The 24,102-nt window shown below is 36.5% G+C and overlaps 1 protein-coding gene across 1 annotated transcript in view; it reads right to left on the minus strand.

Moving 5' to 3' along the window:
• The window catches only part of RecQ4 (RecQ4 helicase), a 398,588-nt gene that overhangs the window by 46,445 nt on the left and 328,041 nt on the right, over nt 1-24,102 (minus strand). Inside the window, exon 22 of the mRNA XM_090378321.1 lies at nt 5,157-5,325. Within this exon, the coding sequence (XP_090234447.1) occupies nt 5,157-5,325 (169 nt within the window). The remainder of the gene's footprint in view (nt 1-5,156; nt 5,326-24,102) is intronic.

A 24,102-nucleotide genomic window follows, 5' to 3' on the forward strand; every position in this document is an offset into this window, starting at 1 on the left:
CCTTTTCCTGCTTGCTCACCAAACTGTTGTAGATTGTTAAGTGCTGGGCTCTGTTTTCAGCTGAGTTCATGTGAAACTCAAACTATCTGTTGACCGTGCTGATATGTTTAAGATGCATTTGTATGGCAGACCATGATGAATTAAGTTTTCATGACAACTGTTTCAAAGGTTTAACACCTTTGCTACTGGCTTCTCCGACAACCTTCTTGACCTGGAATGAGTCAATATGGATTGGAGAAGGCAGACATATTTTTGGGCTTTCGTCTCACTATGACTGAATTAGTCAGTCTTTGGAAAAAGTTGCTTGACAAAAAATCTTTCTTATGCCAAATTGGAAGAAAAAGTTCTAAAACTTGGGTGGTTTCCCCTCCAAGTAGATTAAAAACCTATTGCCACATATTTGCATTAGGAAGCAGTGAACATAAGATCTGCCACACAACAACTGAATGCTGCAAGTCACTGTCCAGATCCACTGACATTTGTATACATCTGATGCATTAGAATAAACACAGCAAATCCTTTTGGTGGCCATTATTGCACTGTTATCCTGACAAAATTCACAGAGCTTACAATGGTCACTGCCAATGTTCATCACTACAAAAACTAACAGAACACAATACTAAATAATGTGGAAAGACTAACACAATAAAAATGTTTATTCATTTATTTATATTTTTTTAATGGAATATTTTTGATGCAATTCTTTTCGTAATTGCTTGGCACTTTCATTCTGCTTAGTTTTTCCTGATTATTGCCTGAATTTAACCAACGGCCAAAGGAAATAAAAGAATAAATAGGAATAAAATAATATAGTTAATAAACAATAAGTAAATGACATAGTCACATTGCCCACTGCACAAGCTACTGACATATTTTCAGTTTACTTGTACATATTCTGACGTGGACATTTGACACCTTGTGCTTGTTTAAATTCACCAAAAACAGAAACAATCCCAAAGCAACCCAAATAGCAACCACCAGGTCATGATGCTTTGTTTTCAGACATTCTTCCAGTAATAACAACAAACTGTATATCTGCATCTAGGTCCATCTAGACAATTCAATGATAATATTCTTTCTCTCCCAAGAGAACCACAATTGTAAGCCACATCCTGCTATTAATACTATCAATTTTGGAAAAAAAAAAAAAAAAAAAAAAAATTCTTATATTGTCCTCTTTAGTGAATCATAATTAGTAATAACTGAAAACTAAGTTTAACTCAAATATAAAACAGAAATTGCAACCACTAAAATTTATCAGAAAATTTCTCTACTTGCTGATAAATTTCTTTTTTTTTTTTTTATGTGAACCCCAAACACGAGAGGTATTAGAACCTATAGTACTTAGTACCGTGCTTGGGTTTGAGGTTAAGAAGACGAAAGAAGATATTTGTTGACATTGGACTTGAACTTCTGTAGATTGTAATTTTCAGGAAATACGTATGAAGGAAGGTTGTTCCAGAAAACGGCAGTTGAATGAATAAATGAGGAAGATGAAAAGTTGGTTCTGTGGGTTTGAAGTTGGACAGTAAATGGATGTTGGCTGGTGGCGGCACGTGTTCGGACTGTTTTGAAAGGGAGAGCAGGAATTATAGAAGCCAATTCAGAAGAACAGTGCCCATGGAAGTATCTGTAGAAGAGGCATGCAGCAGAAACAGTATGTCTATGAGAAAGTGAGTGGAGAGACTCTGTTAGAGATGAATCATTAATTAACCTAACTGCCCTCTTCTGAATGGAATCAAGAAGCCTGAGAGAGGTTTTGGGGGCACCACCCCAGATGTGGGAACAATATTCCATGGCAGGGCGAATTTGCGATTTATACAGAGTGAGCAGCTGTTTGGACGAAAAGTAACGCCGAGAGCGAAAGAAAAAACCAAGTTTTTTAGATGCAGAGGAAGCAATATTTGTAATGTGCTTGTGCCAAGAGAGATTAGAAGTCAGGGTAATCCCCAAAAGAGATATATCATTTTGCCTAGAAATCAGAGTGTCACTAAAGATAAGCATAGGAGTAGAAGAATCCTTTTTGCGAGATATAAGACAAGACTGAGTTTTAGAAGGGTTGAAATCAACTAAGTTGTCTTTGCCCCACTGGAGAATTACCTGAAGAGTGGCACGTAAGGAATTGGTAGCAGATTTTCGAGAAGTTGAAGCTGATTGAGCAGGACAAGGTTTCTCAAAATGAAAAGTTGAATGCAATGTGCTATCATCGGCAAAACTATGGATAGGATTTCCAGTCAATGGAAGAAGGTCATTGATATACAAGAGGAAAAGAGTGGGGGAAAGAACTGAACCTTGGGGGACACCGGCATTAGTGGAGAAGTTAGAAGACAGAGAGCCATCTACCATCACCCTCAGTGAGCGATCAGAGAGAAAACTGGATAACCAATTACTAAAAACAGTTGGCAAACCATAAGATGGATGCTTGTTTAGAAGACCTTTATGCCAAACACGATCAAAAGCCTTTGAGATGTCAAGAGCAACTACTTGTGTTTCACCGAACCTTTCCATTGAATTAGTCCATAAATGGGTAACACAAGCCAGAATATCTCCAGTGGATCGACACTGACAGAATCCATACTGGTGATCGTTGATCAGAGGGAAGGTTTCTTAAATACTTTAGAAAGAGTAGAAGTAATTGCAATGGGACGATAATTGGATGGGGGGAATTTGTCACCCTTTTTAGGAACTGGCTGGATATGAGCAAATTTCCAAGCAGAAGGAAAAACACCTTTGGAATAAGAAAGTGAAAAAAGGCGGCAAAGAATATTAGTAAGTTCAGGAGCACAGGTTTTGAGAACAAGTGGAGAAATACCATCAGGACCTGGAGCTTTCTTAGCATCAAGATTCATCAAAATCCTTCTGATATCCTTTTGACGGAAGACCACAGGAGGCATTGAATGGAGTGTGTTGGGCATGGTGGGAGGTGTTTTACCAAGATCATTAATACATGAGCTGGAAGAAAAATGGGATGCTAGCAGGTCAGCTTTATCCTTGGCTGAAGTGGCAACAGAACCATCTGGTTTGGACAGAAGTGGGAGCAAAGATGGGCAAAAGTTGCGGCCAATAGCTTTGGCAAGAGACCAGAATGCTCGGCTACCATTAGGGCAAGAAGCAAGTTTTCTACTCTTAGCCTGTTCAAACTCTAGTTTGGACTGATTAATAACTGCTTTACAACTGTTGCGAGCTTTGGTGTAGGCAGAAAATGAAACTGAAGAATTAGAAACAAGCCAATTACGATATGCAACGTTCTTCTCTTGGACAGCCTTAGCACATTTATTGGAAAACCAAGGTTTAGATAAAGGACGAGATTTTAAAGTGGAGTGTGGGATAAGGGATTCCATTCCTGCAAGAATAATTACACTGACACGATCTGAGCAAACGTTGACATCAGAAGTTTTGAAACAGTAATCCGACCAAGGAAAAGAAGTCTCGCAGGTCATCCCATTTTGCATTCTTGTAATGCCAAACAACACATGGTTGGGAATAGCCATGAGATAAAGGTTCCATTGGAGAAGTGACAATCACCAAGTTGTGATCTGAAGTGCCTAAAGGACCACTCACTTCGACCATGTACTTAGAAGGGTTGTTTGTGAGAAAAAGATCAAGCGTATTGGCTGTATGATTAGGATTGTCCGGTATTCTTGTAGGTAAATGAACAATCTGTGCTAGTTCATTAGTAATTGCAAAAGCCTCAGCATCTCGACCTGCTGGGTCGGTGTGACTAGAAAATGGAAGCCAGCTGGAGTTGTGAACATTAAAATCACCACGGAAAATTATTTCACTGTTAGGAATGTTGGACTGGAGAAAGTCAAGTTGCAAAGAGAGGAAGTCAAAGAGCTCCAAGTGATTAGTTGTTGTTGTTGTTTGGTTTTTAGGAGCATTAGCAACTAAGGCCATATTGCTCCAGGATATGCGGTGGTCATTCCTTAACCTTTCCGCATCCTCCGTATTTGGTGGTGACGGGCTCGAACCCCGGTCTAATCAAGAAGCGTGTGCTACGCACTGCTGCTCCTTCCCACCTGGCTACGGAGGCGCCAAGTGATTAGTGGAGTTGGGAGAACGGTAGAGACAACAGATGAATTTGACACAATGAGGTAGAGAGATTTTAAGCCAGAGAAGATCAAAGAGAGGAGATTCCAAATTGCCAAGTCTCTGACAGGGAATATCAGAACGGACATATGCACAAGTACCACCTTTGAGGCGAAAGGAATCATACAGCGAATAATTTGGGCATCTGAGATGAGCAGTAGATGAATCAACCGATAACTGAGATTCTGTCAGGAAAAGTACATGGGGTTTGGCAGACTGCAAGTGGAAATGGACATCGTTGAGATTAGAATTGAGACCACGTATATTTGTGAAATGAATTAGGAAGTCCTTGGGAGGTTTAGATCTTTTCACAGATAAGCTTGCTCTATTAGTTTGACAATTCATGGTGTATTCAATAGTAAGAAAAAGTAGGTGGGACATGCTGTATGAAGTAATGAAGTTTTTGGATATGGCGTACATATGGTAAGAATATACCCAGATCCTTGACATAACGTGGCCTCGACAATGCTCCCCGCATACACACTACTCGGACTCCCTCCAGTCACTATCTGGCAGAGTAGAGGTAGTAAGATTATACACTAGCTGATCCGGAAGCTTCCTAGAGAGTTACCAATAGGTTCGGTCCAGTGTGCTAACTAGCGGCCAGCCTGCGAACACCGTTTTAGAGCTGTACCCTCGAAATGTAAGGAATATTGGATCTTGCCACGACGTTCATCATAACCTCAAAAGTCATCAATCATACTGCATGATGGAAGAGATAGGGAAGGGTTGACCGGAACTTAGCTCTAGAGACTAAACATGGGTTCCACCACTTCAAGCCTCCAATAAGCAAAGTGGTGGTATTTCACCGGTTGATGAGAGTCATCTACCACCTAGCTAACCCAGTTCCTCAGACATATTATAAAATGCATGTTCTTTCTCCTAACCAAAGGGAAAAAAATAATAATAATAAAAAAACTGAATAAAGAAGAATTGTAACATTGTATATTTTACTGTAAATTACAGCAAATTTACAGTAAAAAGTGGTAATTATTAGTCTTTTAGGTCATTTATGTGGCAACTCAATTTTTAAAAAAAATTTTTTTTATTCAAACACCAAACCTTACCAGTTATTTCATTTTTATCCCATTCAAGACATTTTAATGCTTTCTTTACCAGATCTGAATCCCATCCCATATGGGAAGCTACTTCAACAACAGGAAACTGGACAACTGCAGAATTATGGCATATTCCTTTTTCTCTTTCAATTGCCATTGCAGCAGCAAGTGGGGCACACTGAGGAGTAGAAAAAAAAAAACTTTTCACATTTTTAAGAGGAATCCTTTTTATAAAATGAAAATTCTGAAAATAGTGCAAACTGTGTGTGTGTGTGTGTGTGTGTGTGTGTGTGTGTGTGTGTGTGTGTGTGTGTGTGTGTGTGTGTTCAGTCTGCACATGTGAGAAATTCAGTGTACATATGCACATAAGTGCAGGCTGAATTTCAGCAGTTGTACAGTTTAACTTGGCCACAAAGGTCTGGGCAGTATAATTACTTTCTACAACAAATCAGTCAGCATTCTGATGACATAAGTCTGTATCAAACATAATTCATTTGGTTTCACACATAACTCATATCCTTTCCATATATATATATATATATTTTTTTATTATAATACCATCTGGATAAATTGAAGAATTTAGAATGTAAGAATTAGGGGTGAAAACTATACTCATAAGTTCAAAGGGCCAAGTATTTTGGTAACTTAAGTTGGACTTCTTTGTTGTACCCTATAAATAAACACAGAATATAATAAAATGAAATAAAATAAATTTTATTATATTCTGTAAATATAATAAAATATAATAAAAAGTAAATTTAAAATGATGATATAGCTAATTATAGATATATGGATACATTGAATGGAACGTTAACAAGGGCTAGTTCCACTCAATATATCCCATCAATAATTAGCTGCGGCTATCTGTTTCTGTTTGCCAGTTTTTCTATGTTCAAAGATACTGAGAATTTACTGTGAATATATTATTAAATTGGTTTAATTACTCTAATATACATTAAATTTAGAAGAAAAATAGCAAAATAACCACTAGTCCAATAGATAGCAGTGAAAATTAATAAAAATAATGGAAGTGAATCATGAATAATATATGTGAGTACCAACTATTTATTTATGTAGTGAAAAGGAAGGCTTATGCCTAAAATTAAGGCAAATAGGAAGAGGAATAAGGATAGTAATAGACCTCAATGTTAACGTTCCATTAAAAGTATCCATATGTCTATGATTAGCTATATCATCATTTTAAATTTACTATTTTATTTTATTTCATTTTATTATATTATATGTGTTTATTTATAGGGTACAACAAAGAAGTCCTACTTAGGTTACCAAAATACTTGGCCCTTTGAACTTATGAGTATAGTTTTCACCCCTAATACTTATATTCTAAATTCTCCAATTTATCCAGTTGTTATTATAATTAAAAATGTTCAATCATAAAATTGATGGCATAATCTGTTCTGTCACTCTTTCTCTATTTCTCATATTCTTCTACATATATATATATATATATATATATATATAAAGTTATTTTATTTTATTTAAATATTTTTTTTTGTTGATGCAACAAAAGTCTAGTTTCCTTGCATTTTATGGACAATACTAATATTAATTCAGTTGACTTTCAGTATATATGTAATTAAAGTTATCAGTGAGAAAGTTATGTAGAGATACCAATTAATAAATCTAAAAGACAGAGAAAAAAGTTGATACTGACATAATATACAAGTATCAACACAGCCTTTATTTCTCTATAAATTGAAAAATCCATATAATGCACAATCAGTACACTATCAATATAAGTAGAATAAATGGTGCTAATCACTGTTCCAAGTCAATAACAGTTAAGGAGTTAAAAAGCAAATAACAAATTAGCTACTATACAGTAAAGAATATCTACATAGAATCATAATGGAGACTAGATTCTATTTAGATATCTAAAAATAAATTTGATACTATTCAATGACCTTCTGCTGACTGCATAAACCTGAGTTTATTGTAGCATGGCACTCTAGGGAGAATTTATAAACACAGAGCAAACTGCAGCAAGCATTTCATGTGGTTATCCTGTTTGTTCTCTCTCTCTCTCTCTCTCTCTTAATCATATTACATAAAAAAAAACATAATGAGCAGTATATTAACCTTTGTATTTCTTGGCTATAGCTATTAATAAGGTGTAAAATGAAAATTTGATTATAAAACTGCATTTGTACACTTAATTTAGTCAGTGATAATGAAGACTCAATTTGTGGAATAGGTTTCTACTTTATCATTTAACACATAATACATGAGCAACTAGAGACACCTTTTAAACTGTATTTATTCATACATTATAGGTGCTAGGATAATGAATTACCCAATATCCTTTTCAAAGACTGTGTATGATGTCACCAATTTTTTTTTTCCCCACACACAGATTTGATTCCTAGCAGACTCCAAAATAAAGTTATTTTGTTTTACTGTTCTCAATAATAGAAAAACGTTTCTAACTCACCTTCAAATTTTACCCTTCCACGTTTTAAAATATCTAGCAACAGCGGTAGTTTCCCACAACTCTGCATTCAGTTGTCTTGTGTTGAATACAGTATCCTGTAAAGGTCAGATACCACAAGTGATATGTGGTTTATGTAATGTAATGTAAGGTTATGTTGTTCTCCATGGGCCTCTAGGGCCCATGGAGCACCACCGATCCCTAGCTACCATACTGGGCCAGGTACTAGGGATTAAATGCTCTGGCAGGGCAAACCCCAGCAAAATGAATTTACAAGAGAGGCCCCCCCTCCCCAAAAAAAAGGGAAGGAGAAGTTTTTGTTGGTAATAGCACAGGCTGACAGTGAGTTTGGAGGGTAGATGAAGGTTTAGGTAGTAGGTGATAGGAAGACTTCCAAGACTCTGAAGGATGGGAGACAGAGGGGCACCATGCAGAAGCAACCCACCTTCTATGGTGGGGGGGTACTGTTAAGAAAAGCATAAAATATTTAGGGTGGTAGACCCCACCAGGCAAATATTTGGTGGAAGATGGGCAATGCTTGAAAATCCACTATACCCAATTGTGTCAGACATTTTTATGGAAATTTTCAAAGCTATTATAAGTGCTCATTAAAACTTTTTTGTGGATAAGGTTTATATATGTTCTCTTAATTTGAGAATATGGGAAAACAGAATTTTCACAACTAAGTGAATAACTTATGTCGAAACATAAAATTACACTAAAAATAAAGATACAGGGAGATGGTTAAATTTTACTTTAATCATTCTCCAATTATTAAAATTAGGATTATTAAAACTCTAATGAACAGATGTCCCACAGTTTGCAACAACAACACACACACACAAAAAAAAAAAGTAAACATTAAAAAAGAATGGTTTTTCTGGGCAAAATAATAGATAAAACTGGCGATGAATTTGGGAATAACAAAAATGGAAATCAAACACAAAAATTAGATTATAAAAAGTGATATCCCTACCATCATCATCATCAGCCATTTTCAATCCACTGCAGGATGAAGGCCTCTCCAGCAACTTTCCAGTTCATTCTGTTTTGAGCAATGGCCATCCATTTACTACCCACAAACTCATGAATTTCATCTATCCATCTCCGCCGTTGTCTTCCAGGTCTAGCTCCTCTTGGGTACCACTGTTATTTTCTTAGTCCATCTGTTATCATGTCTTCAAGCTATGTGTCCTGCCCAAGACCATTTAGTTCTTTAGTTTTGATAACAATGTCCTTTACTTCAGTTTGCTGCCTAATCCATGTGTCTCTCTTCTTATCTAACAGTCTGATTCCCAATATAATTCGTTCCATTCTTCGCTGTGTAGTTCTCAGCTTCTCTTCCATTCTTTTGGTGAGTGCCCAAGTTTCACTTCCATAAGTCATGGTGGGGAGTATACATTGGTTCATTATTTTACGTTTCAGACAAACTGGGATATTGCTCTTCAGTATGTGACTATATTTCTTGAATGCTATCCATCCAAAATTTATTCTTATCTTGACTTCTAGCCATTTATCATTATTACAGCTAATAACTTGTCCCAGATAAGTATATGACTCCACCTTTTCAATTAATGCTTCTTCAATCATTATTTCCATTTCTGTGGCATACTTGATCATCATTACTTTAGTTTTAGCCATATTCATCTTTTGTCCAAAATCCTTACTAAAAATGCATAACTGATTAAGATTTTCCTCTAATTCTTTGGGATCATGGCTTATGACCACAATTTCATCTGTTAATCGTGAATGGTTTAGGTACTCTCCATTCACATTGACTCCTTTCTGCGACCAGTCTAATCATCTGAAAGCTTCCTCAAGGGCAGCAGTAAACAGCTTCGGAGATATTGTGTCTCCTTGTTGAAACTCCTTTCTCGATTTTAAATTTTCTACTGTCTTTGTCTAGTCTAATAAAGGAGGTAGCATTCTCATATATTTTCTTCAAAATCATAATAAGTGGGGTATCTATGCCTTGTCTTTCCAGTGTCCGAAACACTGCCTATGCTGCATGGAGTCAAATGCCTTTTCATAATCCACAAATGCCATAATGGTGTTTTATATTAATTTGCTTTCTTCATTACCTGTGATATTACGTGAAGGTGATCCATAGTTGAGAATCCTGTCCTAAAGCCAGCTTGCCCTTTCAGTTGATTCACATCAAGTATTCTTTCTAATCTGTTAGTAATGACCCTTGTGAACAACTTGTAGATGTTGGATAACAAGCTAATTGGTCTATAATTTCCAATTTCTGATTTATCTCCTTTCTTATGCAGCAAAATTATGATTGCATTATTCCACTGCCTTAGGCATCACACCTTTTCTAATGCACTTTGTGAAGAGCCTTGCCAGTTTTTGTGTTATGTCTCTTCCTCCCAATTTTAACAATTCTACAGTAACTTCATCTTCCCCCGGGGCTTTCTGATTCTTCATTTTCTTCAATGCATGTTCTACCTCATCAGGAAGAATATCGGGTATGCCGTATGTGTTGCTAATTTGCAATCCATCTTCCCCACTGCTGGCATAATTCCCTCGCTCCTTGTGTAATTCTCTACAGTAGTCTTCTGTTATTTGAATTATGCCTTCTCTGCTGTTTATAAGTACACCATCGCTATTCTTCAGTTTCAGTATCATTTGTCTTTCTGTATTACTGCTCATTTAAATCCTTTGTTTTCCCTTAATGCTCGTTCTACCTTTCTTGTGTTAAATCTTCTTATGTCCTCTCTGAGTCTCTTTCTAATGGCCTTGCATAACTTAGTATACTCAATTTTCTCTTTGTCAGTGTTTATCTTGCTCTTCATTTTTCGCCGTCGGTTCATCATAACAAGTGTTTCTTGACTAATTTTTTCTTCTTTGGATTTTCTTTTCCCTATAGGTTTCTTGGGCTTTATCACTTTCAGAAAGTTGTAATATTCCTCGTCGATATCTTGGTCCTGAGCACAGTCTGCAGAAGCCTAAACTTGTTCTTAAGTTCCAGTACATACTGCTTTTTCTCCTCTTCTGTTATCTGAAAGACCGTATTATTTACTCGAGTCAGTTTTTTGACTTTCCTTTATCTATATCAAGTGTGCATCTTACCATTCAGTGATCACTTCCAACATTTACCTTATTCAGGATGGTAACATCATTCACGATATATCTTCTGTTAGTGAGGATGAAGTCAATTTAATTAGTTGTTAATCCATTTGGACTCTTCCACGTCTACTTACTGTTCACCCTTTTCTTGAAAAAAGTGTTCATCACTGACAATCCTTGAGATTCTGCAAATGCCACAAGTCTTTCATTTCTTTCACCAATTCCAAAATTTCCTATTGTTCCCCTTTCTGCGCTGTTTCGTCTTTTTCCAACCTTAGCACTGAAGTCCTCCATAATAATAGTGTAGCGGGTTTTCTGCTCATCTAGAAGACTCAATTTCGGTGTACATTTCTTCAACCTTTTCATCATCATCATGGCTCGATGTTGGTGCATAAATCATTATAACCTTTAACTTGTACCTCTTAGAAATCTTGAGTATTAGTCTTGACACCCTTGGTGATGTACTTTTAAATTCCAAAATGTTGTTTTTTAAATCTTTATGGACCAGAAACCCAACTCCACCTTCACTCCTTTCACTGTTTCCATCTTCGAGCCCGTGCCCACCAAATACGGAGGATGCGGAAAGGTCAGGGAATGACCACCGCATATCCCCAGAGCAATATGGCCTTAGTTGCTAATGCTCCTAAAAACCAAATAACAAAGAAACTGTTTCCATCCCTACCATATATTATAAACCTATAAATAAGTTGGGAAATCAGTCACTTAAAAGATCTGGCACTGCTATTTAAAAAAATAAATAAATAAATTATCACACTACTTGCAAGGGTTAGTTAAAACATTCAGAGAATAGGCCAGTTTTGATATCTTCATGTCTTATAAATTAAGATGGAAAAAGTTGTGTCAGTGTTGTCAGCTGCTGTTTCTAAAATTTAATTTTTTATGTTGGTAAGTGGAAAAAGAATGAATATCCAAGCAAATTGAGCATCGTTCAATAATTGAATTTTTGACCAAAATGGGCAGAAATGCTAAGGAAATCCATGAAAGAATGACCAAAGTGTTTGGGGAGTAGCACCCAGTTATGCTACTGGATGATCACCCAAGATGGCCAGCAGAGTTCAAAAGAGGGTGGGAGTCAGATGACGATGATCTAAGGTCTAGTTGGCCATAAGTTCTAAAACAGTTTTCATCATTGAAGGAAAATAAAGTTTATAAAATAGAAGAATTAAAGTGTTTGAACTTGAAAGGTGCCTAACATTTCCCATGCCAGCATTTTAACAATAAAACATGAGCATTTGGGAATCTCCAGTGCAAGATGGGTTCCCAATAATCTTTCCACTCATGACAAACATCAGGGAGTAAAGTCATCAAAAGAGAATTCAAAATTAATTCTTTCTGATCTAGATAGATTTTTATCTAGCTTGGTGACGAACCTGGCTACATTTTTATGATCCTGAATCCAAATTAGAAAGCATGTAATGGAAGCACAAGGGATCTCTAACACTGAAAGTTTTGAATCCACCATTAGCATTGAAGCAAACACCTTGCTTTCTATGAATTGAGGAGGGAAAAAGATATGGAAAGTTGGGTCATTGGGTTTTGCTTCTTCAAGACAGTGCACCCATGTGGCAAGTTCAGGTTGCCCAGATTAAAATTTATGAATGTAGGTTGGAACAATTACTGCCTCCATACAGTGCAGGTCTTGCCCTAAATTTTTGCCCCATTATTTGTGCAGAAACCTCAAATCTCATCTATGTGGAACACAATTTTAAAGATTTTGTTTATATTTTTGTATATATTTTTAAAATGTGTAGATATTTTTCAAGGTCATTTCAATGTTTAAAATAATGCTCAAATTATGTTATGAATCTTTGAGTAAGTGCAGCCATCTTTCATCTGTTTCAGAGTAATTGTAGACTCAGTTATAACAGATGGCAGCAAGAAAATAGAATTTAAAATTGAAGAGGAGAGTGCCTCTCAGTTTTTATTGTCTGATTTTGACATATAAAAGTCAAAATGATGCAGAATTTCGATCTAGAAATTGAATCTAGTGATATATAAATAGAATTATATAAAAAATAATAATAAGTTTTTTATGATGTTTTAAAAATTCTAATGTGTTTCTTGAAACAGTTCTCACCTTGACTTAGCAGCCATTATTAGGCAACAAAAGTCAAGATGAGAACATGTGAATAATTAAAAGCCTTTATGTATAAAGTTTTCATTTTACCAATTTTAAAAATATCTTGAAGAAACTTGCTCTACAGAGCTTACTGCTAAAAAAAAAACCCCATATCTGAGGGTCTGTATTTTCAAGATACTCCAGAAAAGGATATAAAAATGCCAGTGAATATTATTTTGTGGGGTATATGCAGTGAAGTGACAAAGAATTGCTTTTATGTATTATTAGTTCACTAAATACTGTTCAAGGCTTAGACCTAAACAGATGTCAGATGAACTGATAAGCCTTATTATAGGAAAGAAAAATGCCTAGGGTGTAGATAACTTATCAGGTGATACATAAGCCTCTAGTATATATAAATTAGTCTGTGATCAAGTAAGGAGGTTAAGGGAGCTAAGGCAGATTATGAAAAGTCTCTTGCAAAGAATAGCAGCAAAGACTTTATTGCTTATATTAACAGCAGAAGAAAGGGGGTTGAATCACATTGAGCATCCAAGAAGATCCCCTCAAATTAAAATTAATCGAAAAACTGTAAAAATGGTATCAGAACTAAAATACACAGGGGTTGTTTTTGACTCAAAATTAACTTTTTATCCCCATTTACCATACTTGGCAAAAAAAAAGTGAGAAACTACACAGGCGCAATTGCCAGGATCAGTCAGGCTGACTGGGGCTCAAAAGAAGTACCCTGGCAATCATATATGAGCAGTGTTCTTGCCTGTCATCCCCTATGGAGCTGATGCGTGGTTCACCTGCTCGGCCATAGTAAGAAACAGGAATAAATTAGAATCAATATAGAGGAATATACCTCTCATTATTACCAGAGCATGCTGTACGTACAGTACAGCATGCTCTTCTCACCTGCAGTGCAGGTGCTGACTAGCACTCTTCTACTTTACTTGGAAGTAGCCAAAAGGGGCTAATATCATCGACTTAGGAAGGACATACTCACAGAATTTCAGGGTGTAGCCCTTGCCACAGTGAATAACATCAAGGACGAGAGAAAGAAAATAGACAAAAAACTTCATGAGCAATGGCAATCAAACTGGGAGCAGGAAACCAGAGGTGATGTTACCAAAAGGTTTCTGCCACAGGTGGCAATGGTTAGTCCTAAGCTGCCAAAGTACCACTTTGGCAGCTTAGGATTAGGACACCCCTGGACTTTTCACAACCTTCATATTGACAGGTCACGGCTCCCTAAAGGCAAAACTAACTTCCTTAGGGTCGAATGATGACCCAAATTATAACTGTGGTGAGAATGAAGACTGGGCACACATTTTTTATGAATAAACAATATATATAATCCAGAGAACACAGTTAATAGCTGAAATTGGCCCCCCTTCCAAGGGGACAGGAACAGTAATTTATTATAAACAAAAATTATATATAAGGCATTCACAAACTTTACTTAACAATTATTTGAAATCAGAAGAAACATGCAGAGACAGGCCCTACAGCCAAGCAATAATCCATAGCCAAAGTGCCCATATCTCCCACCACGCCCAGATGATGACATTTTAATCTGACAAGGTAGCTGTAACCAGCACCCTGAAAGATGCCCAGATTGGACATAACTGAATTGATGACTGGGCCGCCCTCAGGGTTATCCTGCCATAAGCAGAGACCAGGGGCCCCACACTCACTTTCTGAGTAAACAAAAAGGAAAGAGAACTACAGGCAGTCAAGCAAGCAACTCAGCTGAATAATATTAGTAGGCTTGTTGCAAGGGGATGCAACGTATGAAATGAACAAAAGAATTGAGTAAATGTGCTGGGCAGTGAATGAATGTGATAGAATGAAATTGAAATTGTGGTGAAAGATAAAGAATGTGAAGTTATGGTGAAAGAGAGTGACCCAGCTAGGAAGCAAGAGTTAATGACAGTATGAATGTAACTGAGAGTGTGAAAACACATTGTTAAATACAGTAAGCACCAGATATAGTGATCACGTTTGCAAATTTAATTTTGATTCTAATAAATGAAAATGTGTAAATATTATCCACAGACTATAAAAAAAAGATATAAAGCACAAATTTACACTTTATTTCCAAAAGTTTATTACCAATTAAATGACACATGAAAATCAAAAGAATATTACCCAAAGTTAGCAAAATAAAAATAAATTTATACTTACGTACATAGCTTAATTAAACATAACACTTTGTAATATGATTATATTTTTAAAAAGTCACTTATTTTATATTGCTTTAAATTATCACTACAAAGTCTATTTATAGATTTTTCAACATTGTATAAGTCTATATTCATCATCACTTGCTCCAGTTTCTTCCAATGCTCTCCTCAGGGCAACTATAGCTTCACAAGTTTGCCGTTTTGAAACTGGAATTCGTTCGGGTTCACCTTCATTTTCCTCCTCCTTAGCAAAATTATCAGTAACAGACTGGGTAATTTCTTGATCTGTTAAAGCTGTAGTAACTTGCAGATCGCCATCTATGTCCACCCAATCATTAAACTCCTGTTCACCCATGTCTTCAGGCTTTTCAACATGATCAGTATCATGACTTATTTGACCATCATGAATATTAATCATTTTTTGTAACAGTTGCTAATCCAGGTTTTCGGAAACTTCATTCCAGGCACTCATTGTCATAAGAAATGCATCTAGAACAGTTATCTGCTTTGCAATATCGGATGATGTCACCAAACCATCATCTACAGACGATGATTCTTCACCTCACATCCAGCCTATAAAAGGTCTCAAAAGGTTTTTATTATTCCCTGGTCGAGAGGTTGAACCAGTGATGAAGTATTCGAAGGTAAAAAAACTAATTCAATGTTTTTGAAAGTCAACTTTGGTTGAGCTGTACATTTGTCCAAAACCAATGCAATTTTTTGTTTTTCATATCCAATTGTTGTGAAGATTATCTTTGTAAATCCCATTTACAAAGATAATCTTCAAATAGAGAAACTGTCATCAAAGTGTTGGTGTTATTGGCATATTCACAGGCAGCTGTTTTACTCTTGGCTGTAACTAACTGCTTCATCTTGATTGTTCCCATCATGTTGCATGTTAAAAGAACCATAATCCTGTCTTTGATCTTTCCTGCAGATGCAGACAAATTTTTAAAAATCATGCAATGGTCTTGGGTAGCCCTGCAGTACAACCCTCTGTCTCATTTGTATTGAAAATGTCTTCAGCATTGTAAGTGTTGAACACAGTTTGCCAAGAGGTTTTCAACCAGTTGCCAGCAGCAGAACTATCGAAATTCTGTTTTTCTCCATGAAGTTTTTTGTAAACAATATTATGCCTCTCCTTTCATCTTGTCAGCCATCTGTCCATTACCTTAAACTCATGTACTTTTTCAGCAAAATCATTAGCCTTTTAAAAAAAAATGCCACAACTGATTGGTGCATTAAATGAGATGGCCTGTTCAACCAAACGAACACAGCTTATCTAATGTTTGGCACTTCCCTTCACGCTTCCTTTTACTAGTTTAGAAATGTTTATTGATTTGTTTGTTGATCTTATGGCTAGAGTTTCACTGGTTTCTAGCTTAAATTTTGTGTCTTGTTTGTCTAAGATTATGGTGTTTTCAAAGGATGGATAGTGTGCTGTGTCAAAGTAGTGGGCTACCAACTCAGAGGTAAATTTTTCTGTCCGGTCTATTTTTTCTTTATTATTTCAGGCTATTTTGAAGCTGCTGTTGTGTTTTTGATTTCTGCTATGTAATGATGTTCTCATGCTGACTATATATATATACACACACACAGTCACAGTCTGTTGTGCAAGGAATTGCATAAACTATGTTTGTTTGTTATTTAAAGTCTATCGATTCATTATTTTTTGGTTGAAATTTTGAGGCATGCCCATAGTTTTTGGAGCTGCCAAAGGCTAGATTCACCCCAGAATCTTTTAAGAATTTTTGTAAAAGGTTGTTGGGAAGTTTCAACTTTTGGGAGGTATATCCACTGTTTTTTTATTACTTCTTGTTATTGTTTTTCTTTGCTATTTCTTTCGGCAGTATTAAAGGCACAGTTTATGAGCCATTTCGGGTAACCGCGGTTAAAGAATCTGTCTTTGAGTGATTCTATTTCCTGTTTACAGTCATGCAGTACAGTTGAATACTTGAACGCATTGCTGAACTTGGCTATTAAGTTTGATTTTTTGTGAGAAAGGGGTCCGTAACTATCAAAATGTAAATAATTTCCCTTAAAGACTTAAAATGATTTCCCCTCACAACTTCCTTAAAATAATTTCCCAAAAAAGCAGTGAAGGCTACGGCAACATTCATTACGCAATGATCTCACACTAAAAAACAGAACAAAATTAGAAATCATTGACATAACAAACTTACTAAACATACTATTATCTGCCAATTATTTCACCCATGAAGGAGTCTTTTAACAATAGGTGTTTGGGGTACCAATGGGCAGTTCCATAAGTGGACATTTCTTAGAATTTTACCTGTTGGAAATAGAGAATCACATCATTTCCAAGTACAAGTACTGCCCTCTTCTGAATGGAATCTAGATTGTCTGCTTATGGGAAAACTAGATATCATAAAAAAAAAATCTTTCGTGAATTGAATAATGTAGGCAAAAGGCTACAATTCACAATAGAAAATGAGGAAAACAACAGCATAAACTTCTTAAATTTAACATCAACAAGAAATTATGCCAAAATCAATACTAAAATATGTTACAAACCTACAAAATAGACCAGATGGAAAAATTTAACTCTAAGTTGGAAGGCTCACCACTTGAACACAGGACACTATCCATCCTTTGAAAACACCATAATTTTATTTTATTTTTTTAAATTTTTTTTTTGAAAACCCCAAGCACGAAAAGGGGTTGAGAAGATGAAAGAAGATATTTGTTGACATTAGACTTGAACTTCTGTAGACTAATTTTCAGGAAATACGTATGAAGGAAGGTTGTTCCAGAAAACGGCACCTGAATGAATAAACGAGGAAGATGAAAAGTTAGTTCTGTGAGTTTGAACTTGGACAGTAAAAGGATGTTGATTGGTTGTGGCACGTGTTAGGATTGCTTTGAAAGAGAGAGAGAGAGAGAGAGAGAGAGAGAGAGAGAGAGAGAGAGAGAGAGAGTGGGAATTATAGAAGCCAATTTGGAAGAACAGTGCCCATGGAAGTATCTGTAGAAAAAGCATGCAGCAGAAACAGTATGTCTATGAGACGAGTGGAGAGACTCTGTTAGAGATGAATCATTAATTAACCTAACTGCCCTCTGCTGAATGGAATCTATAAACCTGAGAGGTTTTGGGAGCATCGTCCTATCGGAACAATATTCCATGGTAGGGCAGATTTGTGATTTGTACAGAGTGAACAGCTGTTTGGAAGAAAAGTAAAAGAGAAAACCAAGTTTTTTTAGATGCAGAGGAAGCAATATTTGTAATGTGCTTGTGCCAAGAGAGATTAGAAGTCAGAGTAATTCCCAAAAGAGATATATCATCTTGCCTAGAAAGTGGAGTATCACCAAAGGTAAGAATAGGAGCAGAGGAATGCTTTTTGCGAGATATAAGAAAAGACTGAGTTTTAGAAGGTTTGAAATCAACTAAGTTGTCTTGGCCCCACTGGAGAATTACCTGGAGATTAGCATTTAAGGAATTGGTAGTGGGCATTTGAGAAGTTGAAGCTGATTGAACAGGGCAAGATTTCTCGAACTGGAAAGTGGAATACAATGTGCTATCATCGGCAAAACTATGGATAGTACTTCCAGTGATTGGAATAAGGTCATTAATATACAAGAGGAAAAGAATGGGGGAAAGAAATGAACCTTAGGGGATACCAGCATTAGGGGAGAAGTTAAAAGACAGAGAACCATCTACCATTACCCTCAGTGAGCGACCAAAGAGAAAACTAGATAACCAAGTACAAAAAAACAGTTGGTAAACCATGCGATGGAAGCCTGTTAAGAAGACCTTTATGCCAAACACAATCGAGAGCCTTTGAGATGTCAAGAGCAACTTCTTGTGTTTCACCGAACTTTTCCATTGAATTTGTCCATAAATGAGTAACATAAGCCAGAATATCACCAGTGGATCGACACTGAAGGAATGCATACTGGCCGATTGTTGATCAGAAGGAAGGTTTCGAGATAGTTTAAGAGTTGGCAGTTAATTGATTTCTCCATTACTTTAGAAAAAGAAGTAATTGCAATGGGATGATAATTAGATGGGAGTGATTTGTCACCCTTTTTTTAGGAACTGGCTGGATATGAGCTAATTTCCAAGCAGAAGGAAGAACACCTTTGGAATAAGAAAGTGAAAAAAGGTGGCAAAGAACAGGAGGAGTAAGTTCAGGAGCACAGGTTTTGACAACAAGTGGAGAAATACCATCAGGACCTGGGGGCTTTCGGCTACCATTAGGGCAAGAAGCAAGTTTTCTACTTTTAGCCTGTTCAAAATCTACTTTGGACTGATTAATAACTGCTTTAAAATAGTTGTGAGCTCTCGTGTAGGCAGAAAATGAAACTGAAGAATTAGAAACAAGCCAATTATGATATGCAACATTCTTTTGTTGAACAGTCTTAGCACATGTATTAAAAAACCAAGGTTTAGATAAAGGACGAGATTTTAAAGTGGAGTGTGGAATAAAGGATTCCATTCCTACAAGAATAATTTCACTAACACGATCTGAGCAAACATTGACATCAGAAGTTTTGAAACAGTAATCCGCCCAAGGAAAAGAAATCTCGCAGGTCATTCCATTTTGCATCACGAGGTTGGGAATAGCCATGAGATAAAGGCTCCATTGGAGAAGAGACAATCACCAAGTTGTGATCTGAGCTGCCTAAAGGACCACTCACTTCGACCGTGTACTTAGAAGGGTTGTTTGTGAGAAAAAGGTCAAGCCTGTTGGCTGTATGGTTAGGATTGTCCAGTATCCTAGGTAAATGATGTTGTTATTTGGTTTTTAGGAGCATTAGCAACTAAGGCCATATTGGTCCGGGAATATGCGGTTGTCATTCCCTGACCTTTCCGCATCCTCCGTATTTGGTGGTCACGGGCTCGAACCCTGATCTAATCAAGAAGAGTGTGCTACGTACTGCTGCTCCTGCCCACCTGGCTATGGAGGCGCCCTAGGTAAATGAACAATCTATGCAAGGTCATTAGTAATTGCAAAAGCCTCAGCATCTCGACCAGCTGGGTCGGTGTGACTAGAAAACAGAAGCCAGCTGGAGTTGTGAACATTAAAATCACCAAGGAAAATTACCTCACAGTTAGGAAATTTGGACTAGAGAAAGTCAAGTTGCAAAGAGAGGAAGTCGAAGAGCTCCAAGAGATTAGTGCAGTTGGGAGAACGGTACAGACAACAGATGAATTTGACAGAATGAAGAAGAGAGATTATAAGCCAAAGAAGATCGAAAAGAGGAGATTCCAAATTACCAAGTCTCTGACAGGGAATACAGGGACGGACATATGCAAAAGTAACACCTTTGAGGCGAAAGGAATCATACAGTGATAACTGAGACTACAAGTAGAAATGGACATTGTTGAGATTAGAACTGAGACCACGTATATTTATGAAATGAACTAGGAAGTATTTGGGAGGTTTAGATCTTTTTGCATATAAGCTTACTCTATTAGTGTGACAATTCATTTTGTTTTCAATAGTAAGAAAAAGTGGAGGGGACATGCAGTATAAAGTAATGAAATTTTGGGATAAGAATATACCCAGATCCTTGACATAATGTGGCTTACACAATACCCCCCCCCCCCACAAACACACTACTCAGACTCCCTCCAGTCACTATCTGGCAGTGTACAGGTAGCAAGATTATACACTAGCTAATCCAGAAGTCTCCTAGAGAGTTACTAATAGGTTTAGTCCGGTGTACTGACTAGCAGCCAGCCTGCAGACACCATTTTAGAGATGTACCCTCAAAATGTAAGGAAGATTGGATCTCACCATGATGTTCATCATAACCTCAAAAGTCATCAGTCATACTGCATGATGGAAGAGATAGGGAAGGGTTGACTGGAACTTAGCTCTGGAGACTAAACATGGGTTTCACCACTTCAAGTTTCCGAAAAACAAAGTGGTGGTATTGCACCAGTTGATGAGAGTCATCTACCACCTAGTATTGCCAGGTAATACAGAGGGGCGGCATTTCTCCATGTGGTGAGGGCAACACACCTCAACCCCTGCTTACATTGGTTCACACCTGGGTGGTTACACACAGTGTGCTAGTGCATTGGGGTTATACCCAGAATTATTAACAGTCCCACCATCGTGAAAGTGCAAGCAGAGGATTTGGCTGTCACAGACTGTCCGGACTTCACCGAAGTTGGTTTGTTTGTTTGTTATTTGGTTTTTAGGAGCATTAGCAACTAAGGCCATATTGCTCCGGGATATGCGGCGGTCATTCCCTGACCTTTCCGCATCCTCCGTATTTGGTGGTGACGGGCTCGAACCCCGGTCTAATCAAGAAGCGTGTGCTACGCACTGCTGCTCCTTCCCACCTGGCTATGGAGGAGCCCACCGAACTTGGGTCCACTTGACTTGAGTGTCACCCGAATATCAGTTCCATCAGCGTTTTAGACACCCAGGTAGCAAGTACAGCTTATCTGGCATATCTGAGAGAATATTTGCAACAACCTCAAGGACCAAACAAGACAAAATTTAAGCTAGAAACCAGTAAGATGAACACACAAATCAATAAACATACATAGATGAATAATAATTTCAGAGGAGTGGGATTTAAAACAAATATTCTATAAGTTCAAATTTAATAACAAAATATAACAGCTCCCCCCCAAATTCAGGACCTCTACTAACGGAGACAGGTAATCACACACCCAGATTTCTGAGTGGAAACTTTCATATTCTTTCCTCTAAATCAGCATTTCTCAAACTTTGAGCCCACGCCTCCCTTGACCTGTAAAATTTTCTCAGCGCCTCCCTTGAAGTAAAACATCCATAATTATGCATTTTCTTTTTAATACAATAATTAATACATGAAATAATAATCCGGATATTATTTTATTCCTAAAAAACATTAATGCAGTGGTTTCCAAACTTTATGTTACTAAGCCCTCTTTAAAAAAAAGTCTAATCTTTGTGCCTCCCCCCCCTTTATTTCATAAAATACAGACATTTTTAAATGGTAAAAAATGTATTAATACAAAAAATGAAAAAAAAAAAAACATAATTGACAGAATAATAACAAGGTTTTACTATATATTCATTTTTAAATAATTTATTTTTAATGCAATGGATGTGCTTGTTTATTAGCACAAAGTTTATCAAATCTAGGTGTCACTGAGGAGAGTGCTACTCGTAGCTCTTTTTCTACTACTAAACTGGCTCGATATTTGGATTTCATTGCAGGTAATGCAGAAAATCCCGTTTCACATAAATATATTATGAATGGCAGCAGTACTTGCAGTGCTTTGCTTGACAAAGTATTATATTCTTCACTTCGATTCAACCAAAACTGAACTAGGGTTTCAATTTCTAGGGTGCAGAAATCATTTAAAAGTGGAAACGAACTTATTTTTTTGTAAATTTGATTTCCATAGCTCCAATTTTTTTATAAATGCTTTCACTTTGTCTTTTAGAATCAGTGAATGCATTTGTGGTACTTGCATTGATTTATTCAAAACACTCAATTTTCCAAAAATTTCAACCAAATAGGCAAGTTTAACAATAAAGTTATCATTCCTAAATAAATTTGCCTCTTCATTATGATTTTCATCAAGAAAAATTGCAATCTTTTCTTTGAGTTCAAACACCCTTTGAATCACTTTTGCACAAGATAGCCAGCTCACTTCACAATAGTATAGAAGTGAGGTATAATTAGCTTCCATATCTTCACACGTCTTTGTAAACAACCTAACTTTTAAAGAACTGTTTTTTTTACGTAGTTTATAACTTTCGTAACTTTTTTAAAAATGTTGTTAAGTTCCTCACTCATATTTTTTGACACAAGAGCTGCTCTGTGAAGCATGCAGTGCAACCAGATAACTTTGTGTGCTTTCCTTTTAACTAATGCTTGAAGACCTGCCTTGTGTCCTGACACTGACGGTGCTCCATCAGTAGAGTCCAATGCAGTTATTCCACTTTATGTCGTTCTCATCAAAAAAAGTGCGAATTATATTAAAAATTTCACTGGATGTGGCCTTTCCAGGAATGGGGTTGCAAAAAAATAAATCTTCCATTATATTAGTTTCTGCAACATATGCAATTAAATGAGCATCTTTAGCTACATCAGTTGCCTCATCTACTTGTATGGCGAATTTCTAAGTACGCAGTACAGAAACTAACTGATCGCAAAGAACTTCAGATATACATCGCTTCTTCTGCCAACTGTATTATCAGCAAGCGGTATTTGTCGCAACTGTTTCGCATATGATTCGCCGAACATTATTTTAACCATATCAATAGCTGTTGGCAAAACTAGAGTTTCTCCTATTGTGTGTGCTTTTTTACATTTCGCAATTCTGTAAGAAACTTGGTGCGATGCTAGCAATGCATTTGATGGAACAGAAACTATTTTTTTGAACGTTTGCTTTTGTTTATTAAACTCATCTAATTTTCTTTGAAAAAATTCTATGGGCTTACCAACGTATTCAGAATGCATGGTTTTAAGGTGCCTGGTCTCATACTATCTGCGGCCAGATAGTATGAGACCAGGTCGTACAAAAAAACACATTGGTTTTTCCAAGCCATCTATAATAACACTTGTGAATCCTAATGATAAATAGGATGAATCGTATTTTCTTGTCTTGGGAGTTCTACCTCCTTGTTCCCTGTTGCTTGTATTCCCACTACCTTTACTTGTACCAGCATCAATATCTTCATTATTAGTGGATTTTCTCTTGTAACCAGTCAAAAATTTATCCATTCATCTAAAAATATTAGGATTAAATTTATATTCTTAAAAAATACAACTTCTAAATTACTAACAATTATTATCAGTAAGTAATCACACCAAAAACAATAAAAAACACAATCGCACACTGCTGAAACCATATTTTCAACCATGCTGTTATTGCTATACTATGCAATCTACCTATATATGTCATACATAGTACGCACTAAATTATACATATTACATTACCTCATATCAATCATAATTCATCAATCCATTTCAGCAAAATATAATTTTTTTTTCCAAATAAATGTTTATCTCATGTTTATATTGAAGTTAGAGTGAGATAGGTGGTGGTAAATGCTTTAAAAAAATAGGTTATAAAATTTAATGTTATGTTAGGTACCTCCATAGCCAAGTGGTCAGGAGCGGGAGTGCAGTAGTACATGCTCTTTGAGTAGACCGGGGTTCAAACCCCTGACTGCTGAATACGGT

This window comes from Mastigoproctus giganteus, chromosome 7, assembly GCF_048544385.1.
Source record: "Mastigoproctus giganteus isolate SK-2022 chromosome 7, ASM4854438v1, whole genome shotgun sequence".
In the NCBI taxonomy this organism is placed as follows: Eukaryota; Metazoa; Arthropoda; class Arachnida; order Uropygi; family Thelyphonidae; genus Mastigoproctus; species Mastigoproctus giganteus.